Genomic DNA, 23,066 nt, shown 5'->3' on the forward strand with positions numbered 1-23,066 from the left:
AAAACCCAAAAATACCTTGATGCACTTTTTCTTTATTTATTTTATTTTGTTTTATTGCGAGATCTATTTACCCAAAATCATACAAACCAATCTATCTTTTACCCAAGAGGGATTGGTAACCCCTCTTACGCGTCGGGTTGCAAGTATTTGTTCTTTGTGTGCAGGTATCGTTTACATAGTGTTGCTCGGTACTCCTACTGGTTCGATAACCTTGGTTTCATAACTGAGGCAAATACCTGGTGTGTCTCTCCCCTTGGCCTATTAGGCCCATATACCTCACGGGGGTGTCTGGAACTCCTTCCGGCGATCCGATGACCACCCGGTACCTCCCAAAACTCTTCTGGTGTCCGAATAGTATCGTCTTATATATCAATCTTTACCTCCGGACCATTCCGAAGCTCCTCGTTATGTCCGTGATCTCATCCGGGACTCCAAACAACATTCGGTCATAAAATCATATAACTCATATAACACTATATCGTCAACGAACGTTAAGCGTGCGGACCCTACAGGTTCGAGAACTATGTAGACATGACCGAGACACTTCTCCGGTCAATAACCAATAGCAGAACCTGGATGCCCATATTGGCTCCTACATATTCTACGAAGATCTTTATCGGTCGAACCTTATGGTAACATACGTAATGCCCTTTGTCTGTCGGTATGTTACTTGCCCGAGATTCGATCATCGGTCTTCATACCTAGTTCAATCTCATTACCGGCAAGCTCTTTACTCGTTTCGTAATACATCATCTCGTGACTAACTCCTTAGTCATTTGCTTGCAAGCTTATTATGATGTGTATTACCGAGAGGGCCCAGAGATACCTCTCCGATACATGGAGTGACAAATCCTAATCTCAATCTATGCCAACTCAACAAACACCTTCGGAGATACCTGTAGAGCATCTTTATGATCACACAGTTACGTTGTGACGTTTGATAGCACACAAGGTATTCCTCCGGTATCCGGGAGTTGCGTAATCTCATAGTCAAAGGAATATGTATTTGACATTAAGAAAGCAATAGCAATAAACTTGAACGATCAAATGCTAAGCTAACAGATGGGTCTTGTCCATCACATCAGTCTCCTAATGATGTGATCCCGTTATCAAGTGACAACACATGTCTATGGCTAGGAAACCTTAACCATCATTGATCAACAAACTAGTCAAGTAAAGGCTCACTAGGGACACGGTATTTGTTTATGTATCCACACATGTATTTCAATTTCCAATCAATACAATTCTAGCATGAATAATAAACCTTTATCATGAATAAGGAAATATAAAATAACAACTTTATTATTGCCTCCAGGGCATATTTCCTTTCATGGAATTCCCCCAAAAAATCTCAATACAGGCCTATTGCTCTTTGTCCAGTTCTTTACAAGATTGTATCGAAAGCTGGCACTAATGAATAAGAGGTATGATGGATGAAATCGTTGGTCTGGAACATAGTGCATTTGTGCCAGGACGACTAATTACCGACAATGTCTTGGTTGCATATGAAAGTATTCATTTTTTTCAAAAAGGATACGAAAGTATTCATGCCCCGAGGAAACGGAAGAGATGTAAAAATGCATCATGTGCGGTGAAATTGGATATGATCAAGGCATACGACAGAGTCAAATGGCACTATTTGGAGGCCATGATGATCAACTTGAGTTTTTGTGACAAATTTGTTCGTTTGATCATGAAATGTGTATCATCAGCCACTTTTCCTGTGAAGGTGAATGGCGCTACTTCCATACTTCACACCATTCATAGGATTAAGGCAAGGGGACCAAGGTCCCCGTTCTTGTTTCTGTTATGCGTCGAGGGGTTCACATCTTTGATGAATCATTTTGATGGCAACTTCATTGATTGAGGCATACGAGTAAGTGTACGATCTCCCTGGGTCAATCACTGTTTGTCGATGATAGTTTGATCTTCCTAAATGCTCAAGTGAAAAGTGCTAATCGTTTGAATGAGGTCATGCGAATTTACGCTGAGTGTTCGGGGCAAGCGGTGAACAGAGAAAAAAGTTCTATTTATTTCAGTCCAAATGCCTCACAGCCTGTCAGAGATGCAATGAAACATACACTAGGCATTCATATCGAAGCATTCACTAAAAATACCTCGGTCTCCCCATAGTGGTCAGACGAATCACTAGTGGCACGTTCGATCACATTTGTGAGAGAAGTCGTAGGAAGATGCAAGGTTGGTCCAAGCGTAATTTAGCTTGTGCGGGAAGAGAAGTCTATCTAAAATCAATCGTTTAGGCCAATCCGCTCTATAGCATGATGAGTTGTTTTCAATTGACCAAACAAGTTTGCAAACAATTGACGTCGTGCATGGCCAAATACTGGTGGAGTAGCTCCATCGACAAGCACTCCTTACATTGGATATCATGGGACAAATTAGCTACTCCGAAAATTAAGGGGAGCATGGGGTTCCGTGATTTCGAGATGTTCAATCTGACTCTTCTCGAAAAGCAAGGATGGCGCTTAATCACCCATCCAGAATCACTATGCCCGCGTGTTATTAAAGGGAAGTATTTCCCAGATTGTGATTTTATGCATGCCACGGCTCCCGATTCATCAGTAGCAACATGGAAGGAGATAATCGTTGGACGTACAACATTTCATACGGGCCTCATCAAGAGAGTTGGTGGTGGCTCCTCCATAGCCATATGGGAAGATCAGTGGATTCCTGATACAACAACAGCCCATAGGGAAAATTGGCAGTGAGCCTCTATCCTATGTCTCGGACCTCATTAATAGAAACAAGCAGTGGGATGTAGAGGTAGTAAGGAGGAATTTCTTCACACCTGATGCAGCTGCTATTTTGAATATCCTATTGCGGGCGTCCGGTGGAGAAGACTCTTTGTGTTGGGCATTGGAAAGATCAGGTGAATATTCTGTCAAAATGGCATACCGCCCTCTTGTGAGTCGGAACGAGCATCATGCTCTAGAGGAAGGGGCGGCAACATGAACTTCAATGCCAGACATTCAACTTTGGTCTGCTCTTTGGAAGCTCAAAGTTATACCGAGAGTACGGGTGTTCTGATGGAGAGTTCTCCGAGGAATTTTAGCCAACTATGACACACTCAAGCATCGCTACATTATGCGTATTGCTAGATGTGATCTTTGTGAAGCAATGGATGAAAATCTGATGCATGCTCTTGTGTTCTGATCCCATGTTAGGAACTATTGCCTGGTGGCTCGAGAGGTTCTAGATGTAAAGCTACCACACTTACATCCAGAAACTTGGGAAAAGGACATATTGCTTGACAAAATGTTTCTTGATGTGGATAGATCTAAGATCATTTCAGTGATGCACGCTATCTAGACAACACGCAGTAGATGGACGCATGGTGAGGACACCTCTGATCTGGTCCATGCGTCAACAGAGCACGTGATGATTTATCAGTGCTGGACATGCCTACGGGCGTTCATCGTACCTCAGAGAGTCAGTGTTGGAGGCCGCCAGAACCATGATGGGTGAAGATCAATACGGACGGGGCTATAGATATTGATTCTCCTAATGAGGGTGGAGGAGGTGTTGCTAGATCACACCTTTCTTTCCAAGGAGCTTGGAGCAGCAGTTTTCGGGGGTTTCCGATGCCTTCATAGCGGAGCTTCTAGCAGTGCGAGAAGGTGTGATATTTGCCCAGCTGAGGGGTTCTCGCATGTGATTATGAAAACTGATTGTTTAGAGGTTGTCATCCTCTAGTCTCCGCAACACAATGCTCGAGCAATTGTGGCTCCTATCTTAGATGAAATAGGGGAGAGATCTTCGGTGTTTGCGTCCTTCTCGGATCGTCATGTCATGAGGGAAGATAACAGATTTATTTGCCAAATATGCTACTAGTCTTAGCAATACCGAGTGTTGGATTGATGAAAGCCCAGGCTTCCTTGTTAGGATCCTTGTGGCCGATTATAACCGAATTTCCATGAAGCAATAAAGATCCCAAGTTTCCGAGTCAAAAAAAGGAGCGAAAAACTAAGAATTCCCATGTATATATACTGCTCGTAATATAGAAAATGGGAAATTCAGAACCAATTCATCTCAGCCGTTTCTTCACGCCTGATTTAATCCAAGCCGTCCATGTCTGCCCTTAATTGAACCTCACTGAAGCTGTTGGGGACGAAGAGCTCAGACTCCCGACACGCGCGGAGGGCCCGGCGGCGCCTCCTCGCCTGATGCGGCCACGCGGCGGCGGTCGCCCGCGGCGGACGAGCGGCGCGCGGTCCTCCTCTGGTCCATGGCGTCGGCGGGGCGCGGGAGCTGTACGGCGGCGCGGCAGAGGGGGCAGGTCGGCGAGGCGGGCGAGCTGCGGACCCACTCGTCGATGCAGGTGGCGTGGAACCTGTGCCTGCACGCCAGCTGGGCCTCGGCCCTGGGGACGATGGCGCAGAGGCAGACGATGCAGTCGGCGGCCGCGAGCAGCGCGGGGGCCCGGTGGGCTGGGGCCGGCCCCGAGCGCGGGAGCGGGAGCGGCGCTGCGCCGGACGCGGAGGCTCGGCGGCGAGAGGCGCGGCGGAGGAGGCAGTTGATGGCGATCGACGCGGCGGCGATGAGGCAGATGACGCCGAGGATGATGAGCGCCGACCGGGCGATGGCGTGCGAGGCGGAGGCGGGCGGAGCCGGCGTGGGCGGCAGGGAAACGACGAGCACGGTGTACGGCGGCGCGGGCGGGGAGGGGGAGGCCATGGCGGAGGAGGAGGAGGAAGAGGGATGGCGCTTCGATTTCGAATTTCGGAAGCAGGAGGCTGGAGCTCGAGGCAAGCGCGCGTGTGGGTTGTGGCGGTCGGGGTCGGGCTCAAGTCGCGTGCGTGCGTGCGTGCGTTTGTATGGAATGGATCATTGATCGGAGGCAGGGGTTGTGGGGATCGATCGGAGGCGTGCGCGTGCGTCTGCTCTGCTGCCTCCAGCCTGCTGCTCTATCTGCTGCTGTTCAGTCCAGAGGCAAGCCAGTGTGGCACTCTAATTTTGGTTGATTGCAACGAGTTGTGCTTCCCATCTAAATGCGCAGTGTTTGGTTTGTTGTCAGTGTTGAGCAAATGCTTTTCATTCACCGATCGTCTTCTGAATTCTCAAGTACTAACAGTTTGGTTCAGGTTAACTCTGAAGGATGCCCCTGAGACTGAAATCTGCAGTCTGCGGGTACACATATGGAATACAGATACATGCATCAACCTGAGCATGAAGAGGAAGGAATGCATGCTAATGTATGAAATGCTCCTACCAACTGCATTCCTACTGATCCAAGCTGATGCGGTTTGTCTCTCTGTTCATGCTTTCGCGCTTTTGATCGTTGAGTAGGCCTGTCAGCGTCGTCGGTCAAACCCTAACCATGTGTGTGTGTGTGTGTGTGTGTTTGGGGGTTTTTATCATCACGGTTTGATTCTATTTTCAGTGTGCAAGCCAGTTCAAATCTTGATCACGGTTCAGTGTTGTTTAGCTTTTGCCCCTCACAGAGCAAAATTCTACATCACTGATTCACTGCACTTGTTTCCCTGCAACAGACAGAGCAGATCTGTCTTGCTGCATTTGGTTGGTTAACTTAAAGAGGGCCATGTTGCTGCTCACTGAACTCAAGGTGGGCATGCAGAAATGGAACAGAGTAACAGACAGACCAAAATCAGTTGCCATACCAAATCATTTGGCTGTTGCTAGTGCTTCAGTTTTCTTTTTCCTTTTTTGATGATTGTAAGGCAAGAGGACGTGGTATATATAGCTAGCAATTGATCTCTTCCTTGCATGGAGCTGCCAAGTATTTTTTTGTTTTGATTGGTCTTGCTCTCGGTTTGAAGATGAAGTAGTGTTATTTCTCTTACCGTTGATGTCCAAGTGTAGGGGTTGAGTGCCAGCCAACAATTCGGAACTAGATTTGCCCCTAGTTATTGCCTGCCCAGCACCTGTTAACCAAGTGAGCTCGCCCTACTTCTTTCTGAGATTGTTTCTAGAAGTGACGAAGGTGGCACTTTATGACAACCTCAACGAAACACCGATATATTCTTCCTGACAATGTGTATCTTTTTATGTGGGTAGCCAGATCAGCCGGTGTTGCCCTATGAACTGTCGCGACGGTTTTCACTTGTTTTTTCACTAACTATACAGACAATTATTCGTTAAAAAAACTAAACGGGCAATTAGAGCAACTCCAACGCAGGGACCTAAACGGACACGGATTTTATCCGTTTTTTGTTCGTATGGGTCATCTGTCCGCCTAGCGGTCATGCGGCGGACACGCAATGCATGCAGAAAAAAATATGAAGCGGACAAGCACGACAGAACACGAGCAAGCACACAGCAGCAGCAGCACCAAGCGAGCCGGACGACGGGCAGTGCCCCGGCCCCGTGCCGCCGCCGCCAGCCCCAGGGCGCGGGCTCGCCGACGTCACCGCCCCCACCCCCCTCCTCCCTTCTTCTCCCTCATCGTATCTGGCGTAGAGGAGCTGCTCCGCCATGGCCGACAGCCCAAGGTGAGCGGCGGTTCTGGGCGGAGCCCACGTCCATGCTCGACCGCCGCCGCAGCCCCAGCCCCAGGGCGCGGGCTCGCCGACGTCACCCCCCCCTCCATTCTTCTCCCTCACCGGATCTGGCGCAGAGGAGCTGCTCCGCCATGGTAGACAGCCCAAGGTGAGCGGCGGTTCTGGTCGAAGCCCACGTCCGTACTCGACCGCCGACGCAGCCCCAGCCCCAGCCCGCCCTCCTCGGCTTCCACGCTGTCGTTCGAGGTGGCGAGCCTCGCGGCCGGCAGCAACGCCAACAACGCCTCCCCGCCACCCCCGCAGGCATGGCTGGGCGGGAGGACGGGGCCGCCGCGGCGGGGGTCAAGGAGGAGTGGGCGCACCAGCTGGCATGGGGATGGGCCTCGACTCCGGCGAGGGGTGGGACGGCGCGTGTGGGCGGCGTTGGACTAGGTGGGGATCTCGCCCCGTCGAGCGGCTCGTGTCGTGTCACTGATACGTGGGTCCAGGGGCGGACACGAGAGGGCAGCAGCGGACGACGAGAGTGCCCGCTTTTGTCCGTCGCGGACCCATTTGTAGCCCATTTTTGCGTTCAGTTTGGGTCAGGGCGGATGACAAACGGACAACGGGCAGACACGCGCGTTCATTTGGGTCGCCCCATTGGGCCAAGTTTTATGTCCGGATGACCCAAACAGACAAAATGGGTCCTTGCGTTGGAGTTGCTTAAATAGAAACGAGGCAAATCATTCAAAGAAATTGGTTAGGCTAGTCATAGTGGGCAGTATCATATACTAGTATCATGCATATGATACTAGTGTATGATACTACCTCCATAGTGTATAGTATCATAAAGTAGTATCATAGGTGATCATATTTATTGCCATGCATGATACAAAGTAGCATATCATTTAACATGATACACTATCTACCTATGCTACTCTAACCCTCTCTCTCTTCTTTAATTATGTGCCACATAAGCATGTTTGCTTGGCCCAAGTGGATGTTACCGGTTATGTCACCCCCACTATGGCATAGTATCATGTACTTGGGACTCGCAAACATGCTTATGTGGCAGGCAATTAAAGAAGAGAGAGATGGTTAGACTACCCACAATGGGAGTAACATAGATAGTAACATCACACATATCTAGATAGAATAGATGATGTGGCAAGCAATAAATGAAGAAAGAGAGACATGTTGTAACATAGCTAGTTACTACTAGTATGAGTAACATCACACATATCAAGGCAAAATGAGTCTATAGCCTAATAAATGAAGTGTTACATGTTACCACACATATGTTACTCCCCATTATAGAGGTAGTAACATAGAGTAGTAACATGCCATGTTACTACTCTATGTTACTACCCATTGTGGCTAGTCTTATAGTAATATAAGTAGATACCGTAACATAATAAATGTGGTGCTACTATGTGTCATGCATGGCAATAAATGAGACCACCTATGATACTAATCTACTCCCTCAGTTCCTAAATATAAGTCTTTCTACAGATTCCAACAAATGACTACATACGGAGCAAAATGAGTGAATCTACACTCTAAAATAAGTCTACATATATCCGTATGTTGTAGTTCATTTGTAATGTCTAAAAAAACTTATATTTAGGAACAAAGAAAATATGATACTATGCATTATAGAGATAGTAATATAGATTAGTAAGATATGCATATTACTAGGGTAAGTTGGGCGCGGGGCCTACGGCAGTGGATCCCGTCACTTGCTCGATTGATCCCGACGCGCGCGGCGGCGGGCCCACCGACGGCAACGGAATCACCAAAGAAGACAGAATCCAGCCGGCCCACCAATCAAAATCCATCGCCAGCTCGCGACGACCCCTCTCTCTCTCTCTCTCAACCCTCACTCTGCTCCGCTCCCTCCTCCGCCGGCTTCCGCCAGACCAAGGCGCGGCCGCGCGCCGAGCCCTCTCCCCGCCGGCACCGGGAAGCCCGTCCCGGCAAAGCGAGCGGCGCCGCCCTCATCCGCTGGCCCGTCGCGGGGCGGAGGTCGCCGGCGACCCACCCGCCCAGGTTCAGGTTGACCTCTCCCACGCTATTGATTGATTCGATTGTTCTGTTCCTTGCCATGCTATTCTTCTGGTGCGAGCAATCAAATCCTTGTCCATGTAAATTTTGTTAGGTGCTGGGAGTTTTGGTTCTGTTGTTCTGAATTTTCGGCCTGCAGCTCGTTTCCCAGAGGTTTTGAGGGCTTCAGCTCTGAATCTGCTCCTGTGGTGAGAGATGAAGCTGGTGCCGAGGGAGACGGAGAAGCTGGCGCTGCACAGCGCCGGCTTCTTGGCGCAGAAGCGCCTTGCCCGGGGCCTCCGCCTCAACTACACCGAGGCCATCGCCCTCATCGCCGCGCAGGTCAGGATGCCATAGTCTCTGATGGTGTTTCCACAAGCCAATTCAAGGTTGCGTAAAACCTTTTCTGCTTCCTGATACAGATTCTCGAGTTTGTTCGGGATGGAGACAAAACTGTAACAGACTTGATGGACTTGGGGAAACAGATGCTGGGCAGGTTCGTCTGTACATTCAGTTCAGTAACCAACCTTTTGACCCGCTTTCCAGAAACTCCACAATCCAGTATTATAGTTATCTAAAAAAAAGAAGCAATGTACACATTTTGAACTGCCTAGACAGATAAAAGAAAAGCATGATGTTGATGTTGGCTTCAGTGTCTCTTGAGCAATTCTCTGGCTGAATTAGTGGAATCCGACTTTACTGGATATGCACTAGTTTATAATAAACACAACAGAATGCCAGCAACCCTTCTCCTCATTGAAGAATGTATAGAAGATTATCCTCATTTCTCATTTCACATGCATAATAAGCTATGCAAAAGCTGGCGCCACTTGTTCAGTTCCTGCACCAATTAACATCTGCTCACATCTTGCTTGAGATATAGAAGAAGATTCTCTGTTAACCTATGACAGATTCGTTACTTCATAAATTATATCCGCTATCTAAGATTTTTGTTATGTGTGGGGAGCATTGTTTGAGATTTTCCTGTCACATTGTTTAAGATCATTGAATAAGTTACTGTACATGATGCCGTTGCTGTTCTGTAACCTTATGCTCTGAGACTTTTACCTTTTTCTTGCCTATCAGGAGACAAGTTCTTCCGGCTGTTCCATACCTTTTGGACACTGTACAGGTTATTTCTTTGCTTGTGCTATATGATATCGATCAATTTCCTCTGTCCTAGAACCTTGGTTTGTAATGATACGGGAAATAGTTATGTTTATGATGCTAAGATCACAGCTAGTCCTGTTCAGAAACAGGTCGGGGAAACCTGGCCAAACCCCTCCAGTTCAAAAATGCCTCCTGAAACTATGGCTTGTGCGTGTACTACTCAAGTGCGTAGACGATTTTGAACAGATGGTCAGAAAACTGCCCTCTGTTTGAACAGGCAGCCAAAAAAAATGTAGATGGCTCTTTTTTAGAAGAACAGATGGCTCTTTTGATGAGATGCATGCCAAAATAAATACACTTAACAGGTCCAACTTGTCTACAGAACGTCTGTAATACAACCAAACACCTTAGGAGGTACCTTGGACTGTTGTTGGCCCAAGATAAGTTCTCTTTGGAGCTTCATGCCGAGTATCCTGGATTATGCAGATTAGAATGTCTGCCTCTCATCAGCCACCCTTTATTTATAGTACTAAGGTTACAACTAGACCATAATACGGGCTTTGATTGGACCCAGATACTAACTTTACAACAGTATGCTTGACAATTATGCTTGTTACCATTATCTTTCAAAATAAACTCAATTATAACATTTTTTCTAGGTTGAAGGAACATTTATGGATGGAACAAAACTAATTACTGTACATGACCCTATTTGTTCTGATGATGGAAATTTGGAGCTAGCTCTGCATGGTTCTTATCTCCCAGGTTGTCAACGCTGATCAACACACTTGGTTTACTAATAGAAGTTTATATCTTAAGTTGCATGGTTGTACAAATCTTAAAATACTGTACTTGTGGTAATCTGGCACTTCTAGAAAGTTGAATTGAGTAATCAGTTTGAGAAACATTAAGAAGCGAAAAGGGTAACTGTACACAAATTATTAAATTGTTGCAGTACCTTCACTTGAAAAGTTTTCTGGGAGTGATGTTGAGGACTATCCTGGTGAAGTACATTTCTGCTCTGGACGCATAATCCTCAACCTTCATCGCAGGGCTTTAACTCTGAAGGTTGTTAACAAGGCAGACAGGCCTATTCAGGTAAGCACATGTGGATGTTTTTCGTTTGGTGTCCTGACTGCAAATTTACAAATAACTTCTTATTCTATGACATTTTCATTTGATGGATCTTTGCCCCCGACTTATTTTCACAATTGGACCTATTCTTTAATACCACTCCTTGTGGTACAACTGTGTGAGTGCTATTCATTTAACAAGATCACTCCTGCCACCCCTTGGTAATATCATAGCATTTGGTCCACATGTAGCATAACATGGTGCTGAACCGGCAACCGTGTAATAATGTTGTTACTTGTAACACTGCTAAAGGCAGTGAACAGACGTCCTGCACAGTCCACACCACATTAGGTTGAACATGTAAATATGTTAAGAGCTAACAGCTTAATTAGGTGACGGAGTTAGCTGAATGGCTCTAGATAGTAGGGAGACAAAGATGCCCTTTTCTTCTAAAAAAATAAATATTAGGGAGACAATCGGGCCAACCCACTGGCTCAACCCACTTACTTGGTGGTTCACTTCCACTTACTTGGTGTTTCACTTTGTATACATGCTATTTACATTATTGATCAAGCAAAAGAACTAAAATGGATCAATGAGTCGTCTTGATCCAAACTTGTATCCCTAGCTCTATCTAACACTATGACTTATCCTCCTAAAGTCCGTTTTGGGAAATTAATTTCAGGTACATTCTTTCTTTAATTATGTTGCTCAAACTCATGCATTAGTATAGCCATGTTGATCTTAGTGGGTGCAAGCTGTTACTCTTGTTAAAATGGCTGTTGCATGCTGTGGTTCCTTTTCTTGAGTTTCCATCAATATTGTATTGCTCCTTTTCAGGTTAAAGTTACATTTTCTCCCTTTTAGATACTGTTGTTACAATCCAATTGCCTTTTCTTTCCACATATTTTCATAATACGTTCATTTTGCATCGCATTCAACAATCTCACGATTTTGATGGGGCTATACCGCCCTTTTAGATTCTGATGCTACTATAAGTTGCAGTTCATGAGAAAAAAATTCCAAATTGTGTTTTGCAGATCGGGAGCCATTACCACTTTATAGAGGCCAATCCGTACCTGGTGTTTGATAGACACAGAGCCTATGGCATGAGACTGAATATACCTGCTGGAACAGCCGTTCGGTTTGAGGTTCTTTTATTCGATCCATCCTTTGGCATTTTCTGCTCTGTATAGTCTAACAATACATTTCAAGTACTAGGGATCCTACTTATTCTCACAAATATTCCGCACATCCTACTTCTAAAATCCTCTAGAATCTGATTTCCTATTTATTTGTTTCAGCCAGGGGATGCAAAAAGTGTTACACTTGTAAGCATTGGTGGCCATAAAGTAATTAGAGGTGGAAATGGCATTGCTGATGGTGCTGTTGACAGTTCTCAGCTTAATGAGGTAATGCAGAAGATTACTGAGTATGGTTTTGGACATGAAGATTATCCAGACGCAAGGTTGTTTCCTTCACATTTAACTAATGGTAGAGGATAAATCCAACTTGTTGAATTTATTATGGCTTAGATGTTTACCTTTGAAACTTTGGTTGCAGCGAAGGTCTTATTGGTGACGGTACATTCGACTGCAGTGTTGATCATGAGAAATATTCTAGCATGTATGGACCTACAACTGGTGATAAGATTAGGCTTGGTGATACCGATCTTTTTGCGGAGATTGAAAAGGACTTTGCTGTTTATGGTGATGAGTGCATATTTGGAGGGGGAAAAGTTCTGCGTGATGGAATGGGACAATCCGCAGGGTATCCAGCATCTGCCTCCCTGGATACAGTTATAACAAATGCTGTTGTGATTGACTATACAGGAATATACAAGGCTGATATTGGTATAAAAGATGGGCTTATTATTGCCATTGGGAAAGCTGGAAACCCCGATGTCATGGATGGTGTGCACAGCAACATGATTGTTGGGGTAACAACATACCTGCACCTTTTAGATTGATTTAATAAATAAGAGGAGTGCATTTTAAATAAATTTCATGCTTCAAATTGTTTCCAGGTGAATACAGAAGTTATTGCTGCTCAAGGCATGATTGTAACTGCTGGTGGTATAGATTGCCATGTTCACTTCATATGCCCTCAGCTGGTAAATGAGGCAATTGCAAGTGGTAAAGTTCCTTAGTCTTTGCACCTACTAGTTGTTACTGAGGGAAATAAAATATCGGTTTTAAAAGAAAAAAAAATCTAGACACATCCAACAAAAATGATTTTTCAAAGTTGACTTTTATTGGAGGAAAAGAAATGAATTGGATGGGAGATTCAAGCCGAGCCCTGCATGATACCAGATCTAAGACCACAACAGCATGTGCTTCTCTATCATAGTTTTAAATATAGTAATCATTCTATTTGAATGTTGTGCCTGAAGTCAAAGCGGGATAATTTTTTTTGCCGGACTTGTGCTTTTCTTGGGATGACCTGAGAATCCCCGAAATGTATTCCCTGCTTGTTGCTACAGACCTACTAGTTACTAAAGACAAGGGACAGAGAATCACATCTCTTTAAGTTTGTACTATCTTGAAATTTTCATAGCATTTTCTAAAAATATGGGTACTGACACTGACAAACATTCTGGCAGAACTCGCATGTTCTATAACTATACTTTATGGTTGAATATAATTAATTACACATACAAAAAGGTTTTCTATGCAATATTCAAATGCATGTTTGGATTAACTACTGATAAATGATGAGGTCATTAAATCATCTCCACATTTATTTGTAGGCATAACAACATTGGTGGGAGGTGGAACAGGACCAGCACATGGAACTTGTGCCACAACTTGCACCCCTGCACCGTCTCAAATGAAACTAATGTTGCAGTCCACCGACGAATTTCCAATCAACGTGGGATTTACAGGAAAGGTATATATGTTATGAACACTAATTAAAGGTTCAATAAAAATGCTAAATCTGTTTAGCCTTACACTAATCTTCTTTAGTTGTGAAATGAAATGATGGTTTCTAGGGTGGAATACAGCTAACAAAATATACATCAAGATTTCAATCCCTACCATTTCAGAGCTTCAAGTTAGCATTTCCTACATGTTATTTTTATGGTATGTGTAGAAAAAATTGGAGACTGTTATCCAAGTGTCTTGCAACCAGAAAGGCAAGAAACCGGCATATGGCATTGGATAGGATGGACTGCTAGCAGCCTAGCACTAATATCTTGGTTGACTGGTTCTTATATAGATCATGGGAACTCGAATTTGTTAATTAGAATGTATCCAAATGTAGGCCTAAGTCTGGGTAGTGAATACAGCAAAGTGATGATATCGTTGCTCAAAATCTAAAAATTTATCCCTGTCGATATACTGTGCAGGGAAATACTGCAAAACCCGAAGGATTATCTGAGATCATTATGGCAGGAGCAATGGGTTTGAAGTTGCATGAAGATTGGGGAAGCACCCCAGCTGCGATAGATAACTGTTTATCTGTTGGAGAAGCTTTTGATATCCAAGTAAGCTGTCTTGTATTATCATCCTATCATGCCGGTATACCTGCATATTTTTTATTCTGGTGATGCTCATCGAAATTCTACAGGTTAATATCCACACGGATACCTTAAATGAAGCAGGTTGTGTGGAGCATACAATTGCAGCTTTTAAAGATAGGTCCATACACACATATCACAGGTATGGAGCATGCTGTATTCAGGTGTTACATTTTTTCTACGTTACTTGTATATGGGTTGTATGCGGAGAAAAGTTCTGATTTCTGTGATGCCATAGAAACTACCCTGTCAACTGTTGAGAAATCTGGTAACTGTAAATGCCGGCCAAAATGAAGATGGAAAATGAGTCAACATTTTAAGGATTATAACTCACAGCCCCCCTTCCAAAATATTCTTGTCATGTCGTAGAATTCAAATTGTTGGTTATATCGGGCAATTTTTAATGGTGCTTGTGTTCTTATTGTCTTGTAAACAGCGAAGGTGCAGGTGGTGGTCATGCCCCAGACATCATTAAAGTATGTGGGGTGAAAAATGTGTTGCCTTCTTCAACAAACCCAACCCGGCCTTTTACTTCTAACACTGTTGATGAGCACCTTGATATGCTGGTAAACAATTGTCTCATGCTGATGCTATGAATATTACTTGAGAATTTGGTCGTCATATATTGTGGTTCTCCTGTAGATGGTTTGCCACCACCTTGATAAAAACATCCCGGAAGATGTAGCATTTGCTGAGTCAAGAATTCGAGCAGAAACAATTGCGGCTGAGGACATCTTGCACGACATGGGGGCAATCAGTATCATATCATCTGATTCACAGGCTATGGGTCGCATTGGAGAGGTCTGTTACATACCCTTATCCTTTTTTTTCATTGTGATGAACAGTTTTCACATCTCATGTTACTTTGGTTGGTGGCAAGATTGGTTAGTTAGTTCTGATGACCTTCATAACTTGTATTCAAAGCCATGACTTGCATCCTCCACTTATGCTCATACGAACCATAAATTAGTTAAACGGTGAAGTAGAAACAACAGCTGCACCGGTATGTGATTGGCTCATAATGTTGTGTTTGTTGAATTGATTGTCCTTACCATCAATCAACATGCATACACGTGACAATCTGTCAGGTTAATACAGTGAGCAACTAGGTGAATGCACAGGAGTTGGCACTACAGCCTACGGTGTATGTCTAGTTCATGATGAACGTGGGACGAATTAGATGGCCATTTACCGAAGTTTTTTTTTTAATCTTGAAGATGAAAATCAATGGTGTCGATTTATAACAAATATCAGTCCAGTGGGTGACACTGACAGGCACGGATGGGCAAAAATCACTATTTTCCAATCTCAGAGTTACATGAATCCAATTAACCTGATTCCTGGTACATCACCTTGTGGCACTAGTAGATGGCCCGGTCTCAACTCCTATCATGCGTGAGAGACCAGCTAAAGGTTTTGTCTGTGTCAACTCAACAGTTATAAGGAAAAAGAACAATTTGATGGAGCCAGAGTTTTGGAAGTGCAGAGTACTTATGGTGCTTAACTAAATGGTTGGCCAGTATCATGGGTGGCAATATTATTGGTGAATATCTCAGCATTAACCTTAAGCAGGGCAAGGCAGAATGATTGTTGCCTCGCCTGTGTCTGCACTGGCAGATCTGTGTAACAGTCGATGCATTTCTCGTGTCACATGGAAGTGAACTGCTTTAATGCATCTTAGGGTAGATGCTAGTTTCTGAATTTCTACTATTCATAATAACCGAGTGCAGATTCAAATACTACTTGCAGGTTACAAGTCATCATTTCCTTGTGTATTGAGTTCAAGTAAATTATTTTATGCCAGTCCTCTTATTCTGTACACCGGATTGTATTTATTCATTTTATGTGCTAATTCATCACAATGTAACAAGGCAATGTAGTAATTTCTGTATTATCGTAAACTTCAGGGGAAATGGCGTGAAAAAAACTTCAGGGGAAAAATAATATCAGTTTATTTTCAAATCTAGTGTCAATGCAAACCAAACAAATCAAGTCATTGTTAGAGCAACTATAAGCTTATAAGTATCATAAATTAATTGTTTTAATGAAGTACGTCTTTTGGCTTTCTTGGATAAGCCGTGATGGAAAAAATAGTCATTTGAGAGACTTGAACCGATATACATATACATCTAGATTGACGTCTGAGCTCTAGTAACCAGCAGCTGATTTCAAACTTGATTTATTTATATGCATTTGTTGAAACAATTACTTTCCAGGTGATTATCCGAACATGGCAAACTGCAAACAAGATGAAAGTCCAAAGAGGTAGGTTACCTGGGCCTGGTGACTCTGATCCTGCCAAGGATAATGACAACTTCCGTATAAGAAGATACATAGCAAAATATACCATAAATCCTGCTATAGTAAGCGGCTTCTCAGATTTTGTTGGTTCTGTGGAGGTATGTACCTCTTGACCACTTTCAGATTTTTTTTCCCATTAAATGCTTCATATTGGGTAGACAACATAAGGTAGGCAATGCCATCCACACACTGAAATTAGGCATCTAAAGGAAAAGGGTTATGTGCTTTATTTAATATGCTTGATATAATTTCAGGGTAATATAATGTAATAGCAAGTCTAGCAACATATGTAATTTCACTGTAGCTCCTGAAAAATGTTGTGTATCAAGGCAACTCAGAATATTTTGTTGTTTGATATCACACCCACCTACATTCTGGCTAATGATTTCTTTTTTCTGAATATGTCAATTCAAAAGCTAACTGATCCTTAGTTTTGAATTGTTTTTCCGTTTTAATATTTATCTCTACGTGCTTTTGGCAGGCGGGAAAGTTAGCTGATCTAGTTCTTTGGAAACCTGCTTTCTTTGGTGCAAAACCGGAATTGATTATAAAAGGTGGTGCAATTGCGTGGGCCAATATGGGTGACCCGAATGCTAGCATTCCAACACCTGAACCTGTATGGACTCCTTTCTCTGAGATCCTTTGAATAAGAAAGTCTTGCTTTAATCCTGTCATAATGTTTCCATTTAGCTTACATGAAAATAGCTAGCTTGTCAGTTATGACCAAGTTGACATTGGCAGCCAAGTTTGACCAGAGCATCACTGATGTTGGTGCAAGAAAAGTCTTGCCTCATGTGCAATTGAAATTGATAAAACATGCTCTTTTTTTCAATCTAGCCCTTCTGGTGTAGTTACCCACTTGTTTTGTCAAGGATGCACAAAAGATCAGCGTGCCTTTTCATTAATACTCCCTCCGTTCCAAAATACTTGACTTCCATTTGTCCAAAAATGGATGTACCTATATACTAAAACATGTCTAGATACATCTATATTTTGACAAATGGAAGGCATGTATTGTGGAACAGAGGGAGTAGAAGATAAAAGGTTTACAAAACTAGGAGGGTGAACTTGGTGGCCTAAAATATCAAGAAACACACTCCACATACCAAGGAGCACACACCCTACCCTGGCCCTGTGAGCTATTACAAATTAGACTATAGGATTGATTTGCAACCTGAAGACCCAAACAACCCAGGGACCTAGGTCAGCAAGCTTCACAGACACAACTCCTGTCAGGTCACTCGTGCTTCCTTTTGACCTTGGTGATGGTCGCGACGACATCTGGTTTCCATTGTTAATTATGATGGTATATGTAGTAAACTGCAAACAATTCTATGTTAGATGCAGAAACTGCAAAGTGTGGATGAATCAGCATTTTTCTCAAAAAAGAATCAGCATTTTACTCTTTTGTCGATGTTTCCGCAATCTTCTTGTCATTGAAAAACTTAAATCACAGAATGGTGCATTCTTGATGCAGGTTATGATGCGACCTATGTTTGGTGCATATGGAAAGGCCGGGAGTTCTCACTCGATTGCATTTGTGAGCAAGGTTAGCCTATTGAACTCTTGTAACGAATTTAGGATGATTAGTAATGTTCGATACCAACTACAATCTACAATCGAGATATTTTTTACTTTGTACCTCACTAAAAAACTCTTCTAACGTTTTTTTTACAAAATAATGCCATGAAAGAAACTTTTGCAAGCTTAATATAGATATATGTATAGCGATATCTTTGGTGAAAGAAATATATCCATCTAATGATATGGTCTTAAGGAATGGCAATGGCTGCTGCTTAATGTCTGAAATGATCACAGGCTGCCAAAGAAGCTGGTGTTGCATCAGAGTACAAACTAGCAAAGAGGGTGGAAGCTGTTGGTGGTGTCCGCCGTTTATCGAAGCTGGACATGAAGCTCAACGACGCGCTTCCCAAAATTGAGGTCGACCCCGAGACCTACACGGTTACTGCTGATGGAGAGGTCCTGACTTGCCAGCCAGCAGCCACGGTGCCATTATCTCGGAATTACTTTCTTTTCTAGGCCACCATTGTTCGAGCAATTCTTGAAGGTCAATAATTCATGAAACTAGCTTCAACGGTGACCTCGAGTTGCGCACGGGAGATGTGCTGCTGGCTCGAAATAAACAATTATACATTTACGTGAAAAAAACACGCATACATATTGCAATACTTCAGTTTCTTGCAAAGTTTTTTTTAAACATCAGTACAGACGCAAGCGCTCATACATACGTGCATACACTCACCTCTATGAACACACACGCACACCCTACCCCTATGAGCATACTTGGCCAAATGGGCTGGCCCGGCACGGCACGACCCGGCCCGCCGTAAACGTGCCTGGCACGGTACGGCCCGTCTCGACACGAATAATAACCGGGCCGTGCTGTGCCGGCCCACGGGCGGGAGCTAGCAGCCCAGGCACGGCACGTAGGCTACATGGGCCGGCACGCGGCACGCCCGCCCGTTGGAGGACGCTGGCCCGTCTGGCGCGATTTTTTTCTTTTTCTTCGTAATACCTCTGGAAACAGCAAAAAAAGTCCAAAAAAAAATGTAGAAAATTGCAAAATCTGGTAGACTATTATGTGAGATAAATCTAGATTTTATTAGCACATGTACATCATTAAAACTCCCATCTGAAAGAATAAAAGAATACAAGACATACTCTGTAATTACAAAAGGATAAAAATTACAAAGACTACACTATAACACTACTACTACTTAGATTCAAGCACTAATAAAATACGCATGCACTATGAAAATATTAAACATATTAGGGTATTCGGTATTTATATAGGACATATATATTTATATTTTTCAAAAAAAAAACATAAACGGGCCGTGCCGTGCCGGCCCGCGTGCCTAGCCTCCAGGCCCAGGCACGGCCCATGGCGTGCCGCGTGCCGGGCCTGGCCCGTTTAGCCCGGGCCGTGCCGTGCCTGGGTCGTGCCGGGCCTGCTTGCTACCGGGCTGGCCCAGTTAGCACGGCCCGTTTGGCCAGCTATACCTATGAGCACCTTCGAGAGACTGAGCCGGCATGTCATCTTGAAATTTACGAAGTCACCGTAGGCGCCCCGTCGTCGACTTGAACCCTGGTGGGCTGTGGATACCATTGTCCCTCTAACTATCCAACCACAGGTTGGTTCGCTGCAAAGTTTTTTTCTTTGCGGGGAAGTTTTTTGCAAAGTTTGGTGTAAATACATACAGTACATTCTTGAGTCATGTGCAAAAAAAGGTGCACAATAGGTTCTATAGTCAATAATTATAGTATTTTTATTATGGAAACACACAAAAAATAGCTCACTTGAGCCTTTATAAAAAAAATTGATAGAAAATTTGAAATGTTCTTCTCAGTTCAGATGTTTCACAAGTTGTTTTTCACAACGTACTGCTTGCTGCTGTATTTGCTAATCTAGCTTGAATGGAAGTCACTACGAGGACGGCTGCCGTTTGAGAATTGCTGCGTCGTGGCGGTGGTGACCTCGGACGTCGACGGGAATGACATTCCGACGAACTCGTCGAAAGCCTCATGGTGCTCGAACTGCTTCATGCTCTCGCTGATAACCTCCGGCGACATCTCTGGCGGGGGCACGGCGTGTTCCAGCATCTGCACCACCTGCCTCATGCCCGGCCGGCGCTCTGGGTCGGGGTGCGAGCAGAGCAGCCCCAGCTTGAGGACCAGCTCCAGGTCGTCCTCGTCGCACTCGCCGATCCTCGGGTCCCGAGCCTGCGTGATCTTCCCGGCCTTCCAGCGCTGGAGGACGAGCTCGACGATCCCCGCCGGTGACGGCGAGTCGCCGTCGGCGTCCACGGTGAACACCACGGGCCTGCGGCCGCACGCCACCTCCAGCAGGAAGGCTCCGAAGGCGAAGACGTCGGAGCTCGTGGTGGCCATGCCGGTCTTGCTCATCTCCGGCGCGATGTACCCGAGCGTGCCGACCACGTGCGTCGCATGCGGGTCGCCGCCGTGGTCGTAGAGCCGCGCGAAGCCGAAGTCGCTGAGCTTGCCGTTCATGTCGGCGTCGAGGAGCACGTTGCCGGCCTTAATGTCCCGGTGCACCACCACCTGCTCCCACCCCTCGTGCAGGTACAGCAGTCCGGCGGCGACCCCCCGGACGATCTTGGCGCGCTGCTCCCAGCTCAGCCCCGGCGCGGCGCGGCCGAACAGGTGCTGGTCCAGACTGCCGTTGGGCATGTAGTCGTAGACGAGCACCAGCTCGTCGCGCCGCCGGCAGTAGCCGAGGAGCTGCACCAGGTTGCGGTGGCGCAGCCGGCTCATGCTCGTGATCTCCGACACGAACTCCTGCAACCCCTGCTGCGACCCGTGGGACACCTTCTTGACGGCGACCTCGACGCCGGACCTCGGGAGCACGCCGTGGTACACGCGGCCGAAGCCGCCCACGCCGATGACGTCGCGGAAGCCATTGGTGGCGTCGTGCAGGTCCTTGTAGCTGATCCTGTGTGGGCTGTAATCTATCATCTCCCAGCCTTCCTCCTCCTCGGAGAACTCCTGGCGTTGTCGGCGCCACTGTTGCCGCCGCACGACGAACATCGCGATGGCCGCCGACACCAGGAGCAGGAGCAGGACAGCCAGGAGGAGCAGTATCAGGAGTAGTAGAAGCGACATCCTCTTCTTGGATGGTCCCGGCGGCGACGGGGGCCTCGGGAGCTTGGAGAGGTCGAGGTCCGGCGCGCGGCCTCCGCCGAGGCGAAAGCTCCAGCCAAGAACGTAATGCGAGCTCATGGCGGCGCCGTTCGCCGCCGAGAAGCCGACGTAGGTATCTTCGGCCACTGCCGACGAGAGGTTGACGTGGCACGACAAGAGCGGGAGGGCCGGCCTGGGCTCACCCGCCGGCGACACGGTCACCTCGAGGCGCGCGCTGTCACCGTCATACTCGATCCACACTTGCACAGGCGCCTCGCTGCCGCCGGTCAGGCTGATGTTGTCGAATCTCCTCCCACCGGAGCCGTCGTCGTGCCAGTACCCGGCGGTGGCCGAGTTGACGGAGTGGAGGCTGTTGACGTCGACGCCGACATGGTTGTCGTCGGCGTCCTTGAACTCCATGTCCATGACCGTGTCGAGCTCGACGGCCACGATCTGGCTTGTGCCGTTGCCCAGGCTGTTTGACGTATTGAACAGCCCGAGGTACTTGCCGGCGACGGCGCCCGGGACGTTGACGGACGGCGCGAGTGCGAAGGCGATGCCGTGGCCGTGCGCGTCTGGGTACCGTGGCGCGATGGCGAGCACGAAGGTGGTGGAGAAGGAGACGGGCGCGCCCGTGTTGGCGTCCCGAAAGCGGAGGGGCGCCGGGTAGAAGCCGTGGCCGAGCGTCTCCTTGGTGTCGTTGGTGAGCTGGAGAATGCCGGACGGGGTGACCACGGCCGCGTCGGTGGTCGCCACTTTGCCGGCGGCGAAGCCGTCGTACACGAACTCTTGGGCGCCGGCGACGTCCCGAGAGAACAGGAGGAGCAAGATTACCGCAGCCAGCCGCCGCAGAAGCATGGCGACGATGGGCGCGAGCAATGGAAGCGAGTGACGGTGGCGTTAGGGTAGGGACGTGGACGGCGTTGGCTGCCGGCGAGCCGAGGTTGCCGTCGCCGTTGCCTTCGATGAGCCGACAAGGGGACGGGGGTCATGTGTGGGAGGATCCGGCAACGAACAGCCAACGAATTTGTTTTCTAGTGAGTGATTGAGTACTCAATGACAAAAATCTTTTATATTTATATCGACGATCTTGACTCGTCTAGTGGAAAAATTGTGCATCAACGCATTCAATTCAGTACAGTTAGTTGGTTGTACATTGATGCTCCTCACGTATAAAAACATACTACTGTACATACTACTACTGTACTGTATATTTCATCTAACTTGGTCTTCCTATTTTACTTCCAATTACATGTATCATCTTCTTCAAATTTATTCGACTTAGCATTTCTCACTTGTTTTAGAAATACTAGTAACGAAGGTTTTCCCTTTTTTGTCTTGAGCATGTCTTGCCTCTCTTTGACATTCTCACAAAATTCATGTCAAGTACTCCCTCCGTCTGGAAATACTTGTCATCAAGATGAATAAAAAGGGATGTATCTAGATGTATTTTAGTTCTAGATACACCTCTTTTTATTCATTTTGATGACAAGTATTTCCGGACGGAGGGAGTACACAAAAAGTGGTCTGAGTTAAGGGTTTTTCCTTTTATGATAGCGCAAAAGACATTGTAATATAGGCTGTATCAAATAAAGCCATATGAATAAAAAAATCATAAAGAAAATTACAATACTTATCTCGGTGTGGAACGACACTTATGGGATCACAAGAATCCCTACAACGGTTGCCGGGACGCAGGGTTGCGAGAAGATCAGGATTACTAATCAGCACAAGGATCGTTTACCCAGGTTCGGGCCACGAGGATGCGTAAAACCCTAGTCCTGCTTTGGTTGCTGTATTTCAGAGAGTTCTTGAGCTCTCGAACTAGCTATGGTGGGTGCGTGGTTTCAAAGAGCCGAATCCCTCTCCAGTATGCCATGGGCCTCCTTTTATAGTCG

At 45.9% G+C, this 23,066-nt stretch overlaps 2 protein-coding genes across 3 annotated transcripts; one reads left to right on the top strand and one right to left on the bottom strand.

The window, feature by feature from the left end:
* Window positions 1–8,257: 8,257 nt before the first annotated feature.
* Window positions 8,258–18,712, top strand: LOC109732407 (urease). 2 transcript variants are annotated; one of them, XM_020291583.4, is made up of 19 exons: window positions 8,258–8,513; window positions 8,662–8,843; window positions 8,924–8,997; window positions 9,588–9,633; window positions 10,271–10,376; window positions 10,567–10,709; window positions 11,726–11,836; window positions 11,990–12,153; window positions 12,249–12,624; window positions 12,712–12,820; window positions 13,435–13,574; window positions 14,035–14,172; window positions 14,256–14,347; window positions 14,642–14,771; window positions 14,848–15,006; window positions 16,422–16,604; window positions 16,988–17,122; window positions 17,984–18,055; window positions 18,325–18,712. In XM_020291583.4, exons 2-19 carry the CDS (start codon window positions 8,718–8,720, stop codon window positions 18,544–18,546), a joined length of 2,526 nt encoding a protein of 841 aa, XP_020147172.1. In that variant the 5' UTR covers window positions 8,258–8,513; window positions 8,662–8,717; the 3' UTR covers window positions 18,547–18,712. The 2 variants fall into 2 exon arrangements, with proteins under 2 accessions (XP_020147172.1, XP_020147169.1); XM_020291580.4 differs by having other exon boundaries at window positions 8,300–8,513; window positions 8,617–8,843.
* Window positions 18,713–19,773: 1,061 nt separating this feature from the next.
* Window positions 19,774–22,209, bottom strand: LOC109732402 (L-type lectin-domain containing receptor kinase SIT2-like). Its single transcript, XM_020291576.3, has one exon. The coding sequence runs from the start codon at window positions 22,024–22,026 to the stop codon at window positions 19,936–19,938; it is 2,091 nt and encodes a 696-aa protein (XP_020147165.1). The 5' UTR covers window positions 22,027–22,209; the 3' UTR covers window positions 19,774–19,935.
* Window positions 22,210–23,066: the final 857 nt, after the last annotated feature.

Source organism: Aegilops tauschii, chromosome 5 (assembly GCF_002575655.3).
Source record: "Aegilops tauschii subsp. strangulata cultivar AL8/78 chromosome 5, Aet v6.0, whole genome shotgun sequence".
Lineage (NCBI taxonomy): Eukaryota > Viridiplantae > Streptophyta > Magnoliopsida > Poales > Poaceae > Aegilops > Aegilops tauschii.

What these genes read in the sequence shown, in the direction of transcription:
- LOC109732402 (XM_020291576.3), bottom strand. Translation starts at nt 22,026, where the DNA reads ATGCTTCTGCGGCGGCTGGCTGCGGTAATCTTGCTCCTCCTGTTCTCT.
- LOC109732407 (XM_020291583.4), top strand. Translation starts at nt 8,718, where the DNA reads ATGAAGCTGGTGCCGAGGGAGACGGAGAAGCTGGCGCTGCACAGCGCC. An exon ending in GCATGGTTCTTATCTCCCAG is followed by an intron (nt 10,377 to 10,566) that starts GTTGTCAACGCT and finishes AAATTGTTGCAG; the next exon opens with TACCTTCACTTGAAAAGTTT. An exon ending in ACAGCAACATGATTGTTGGG is followed by an intron (nt 12,625 to 12,711) that starts GTAACAACATAC and finishes AATTGTTTCCAG; the next exon opens with GTGAATACAGAAGTTATTGC.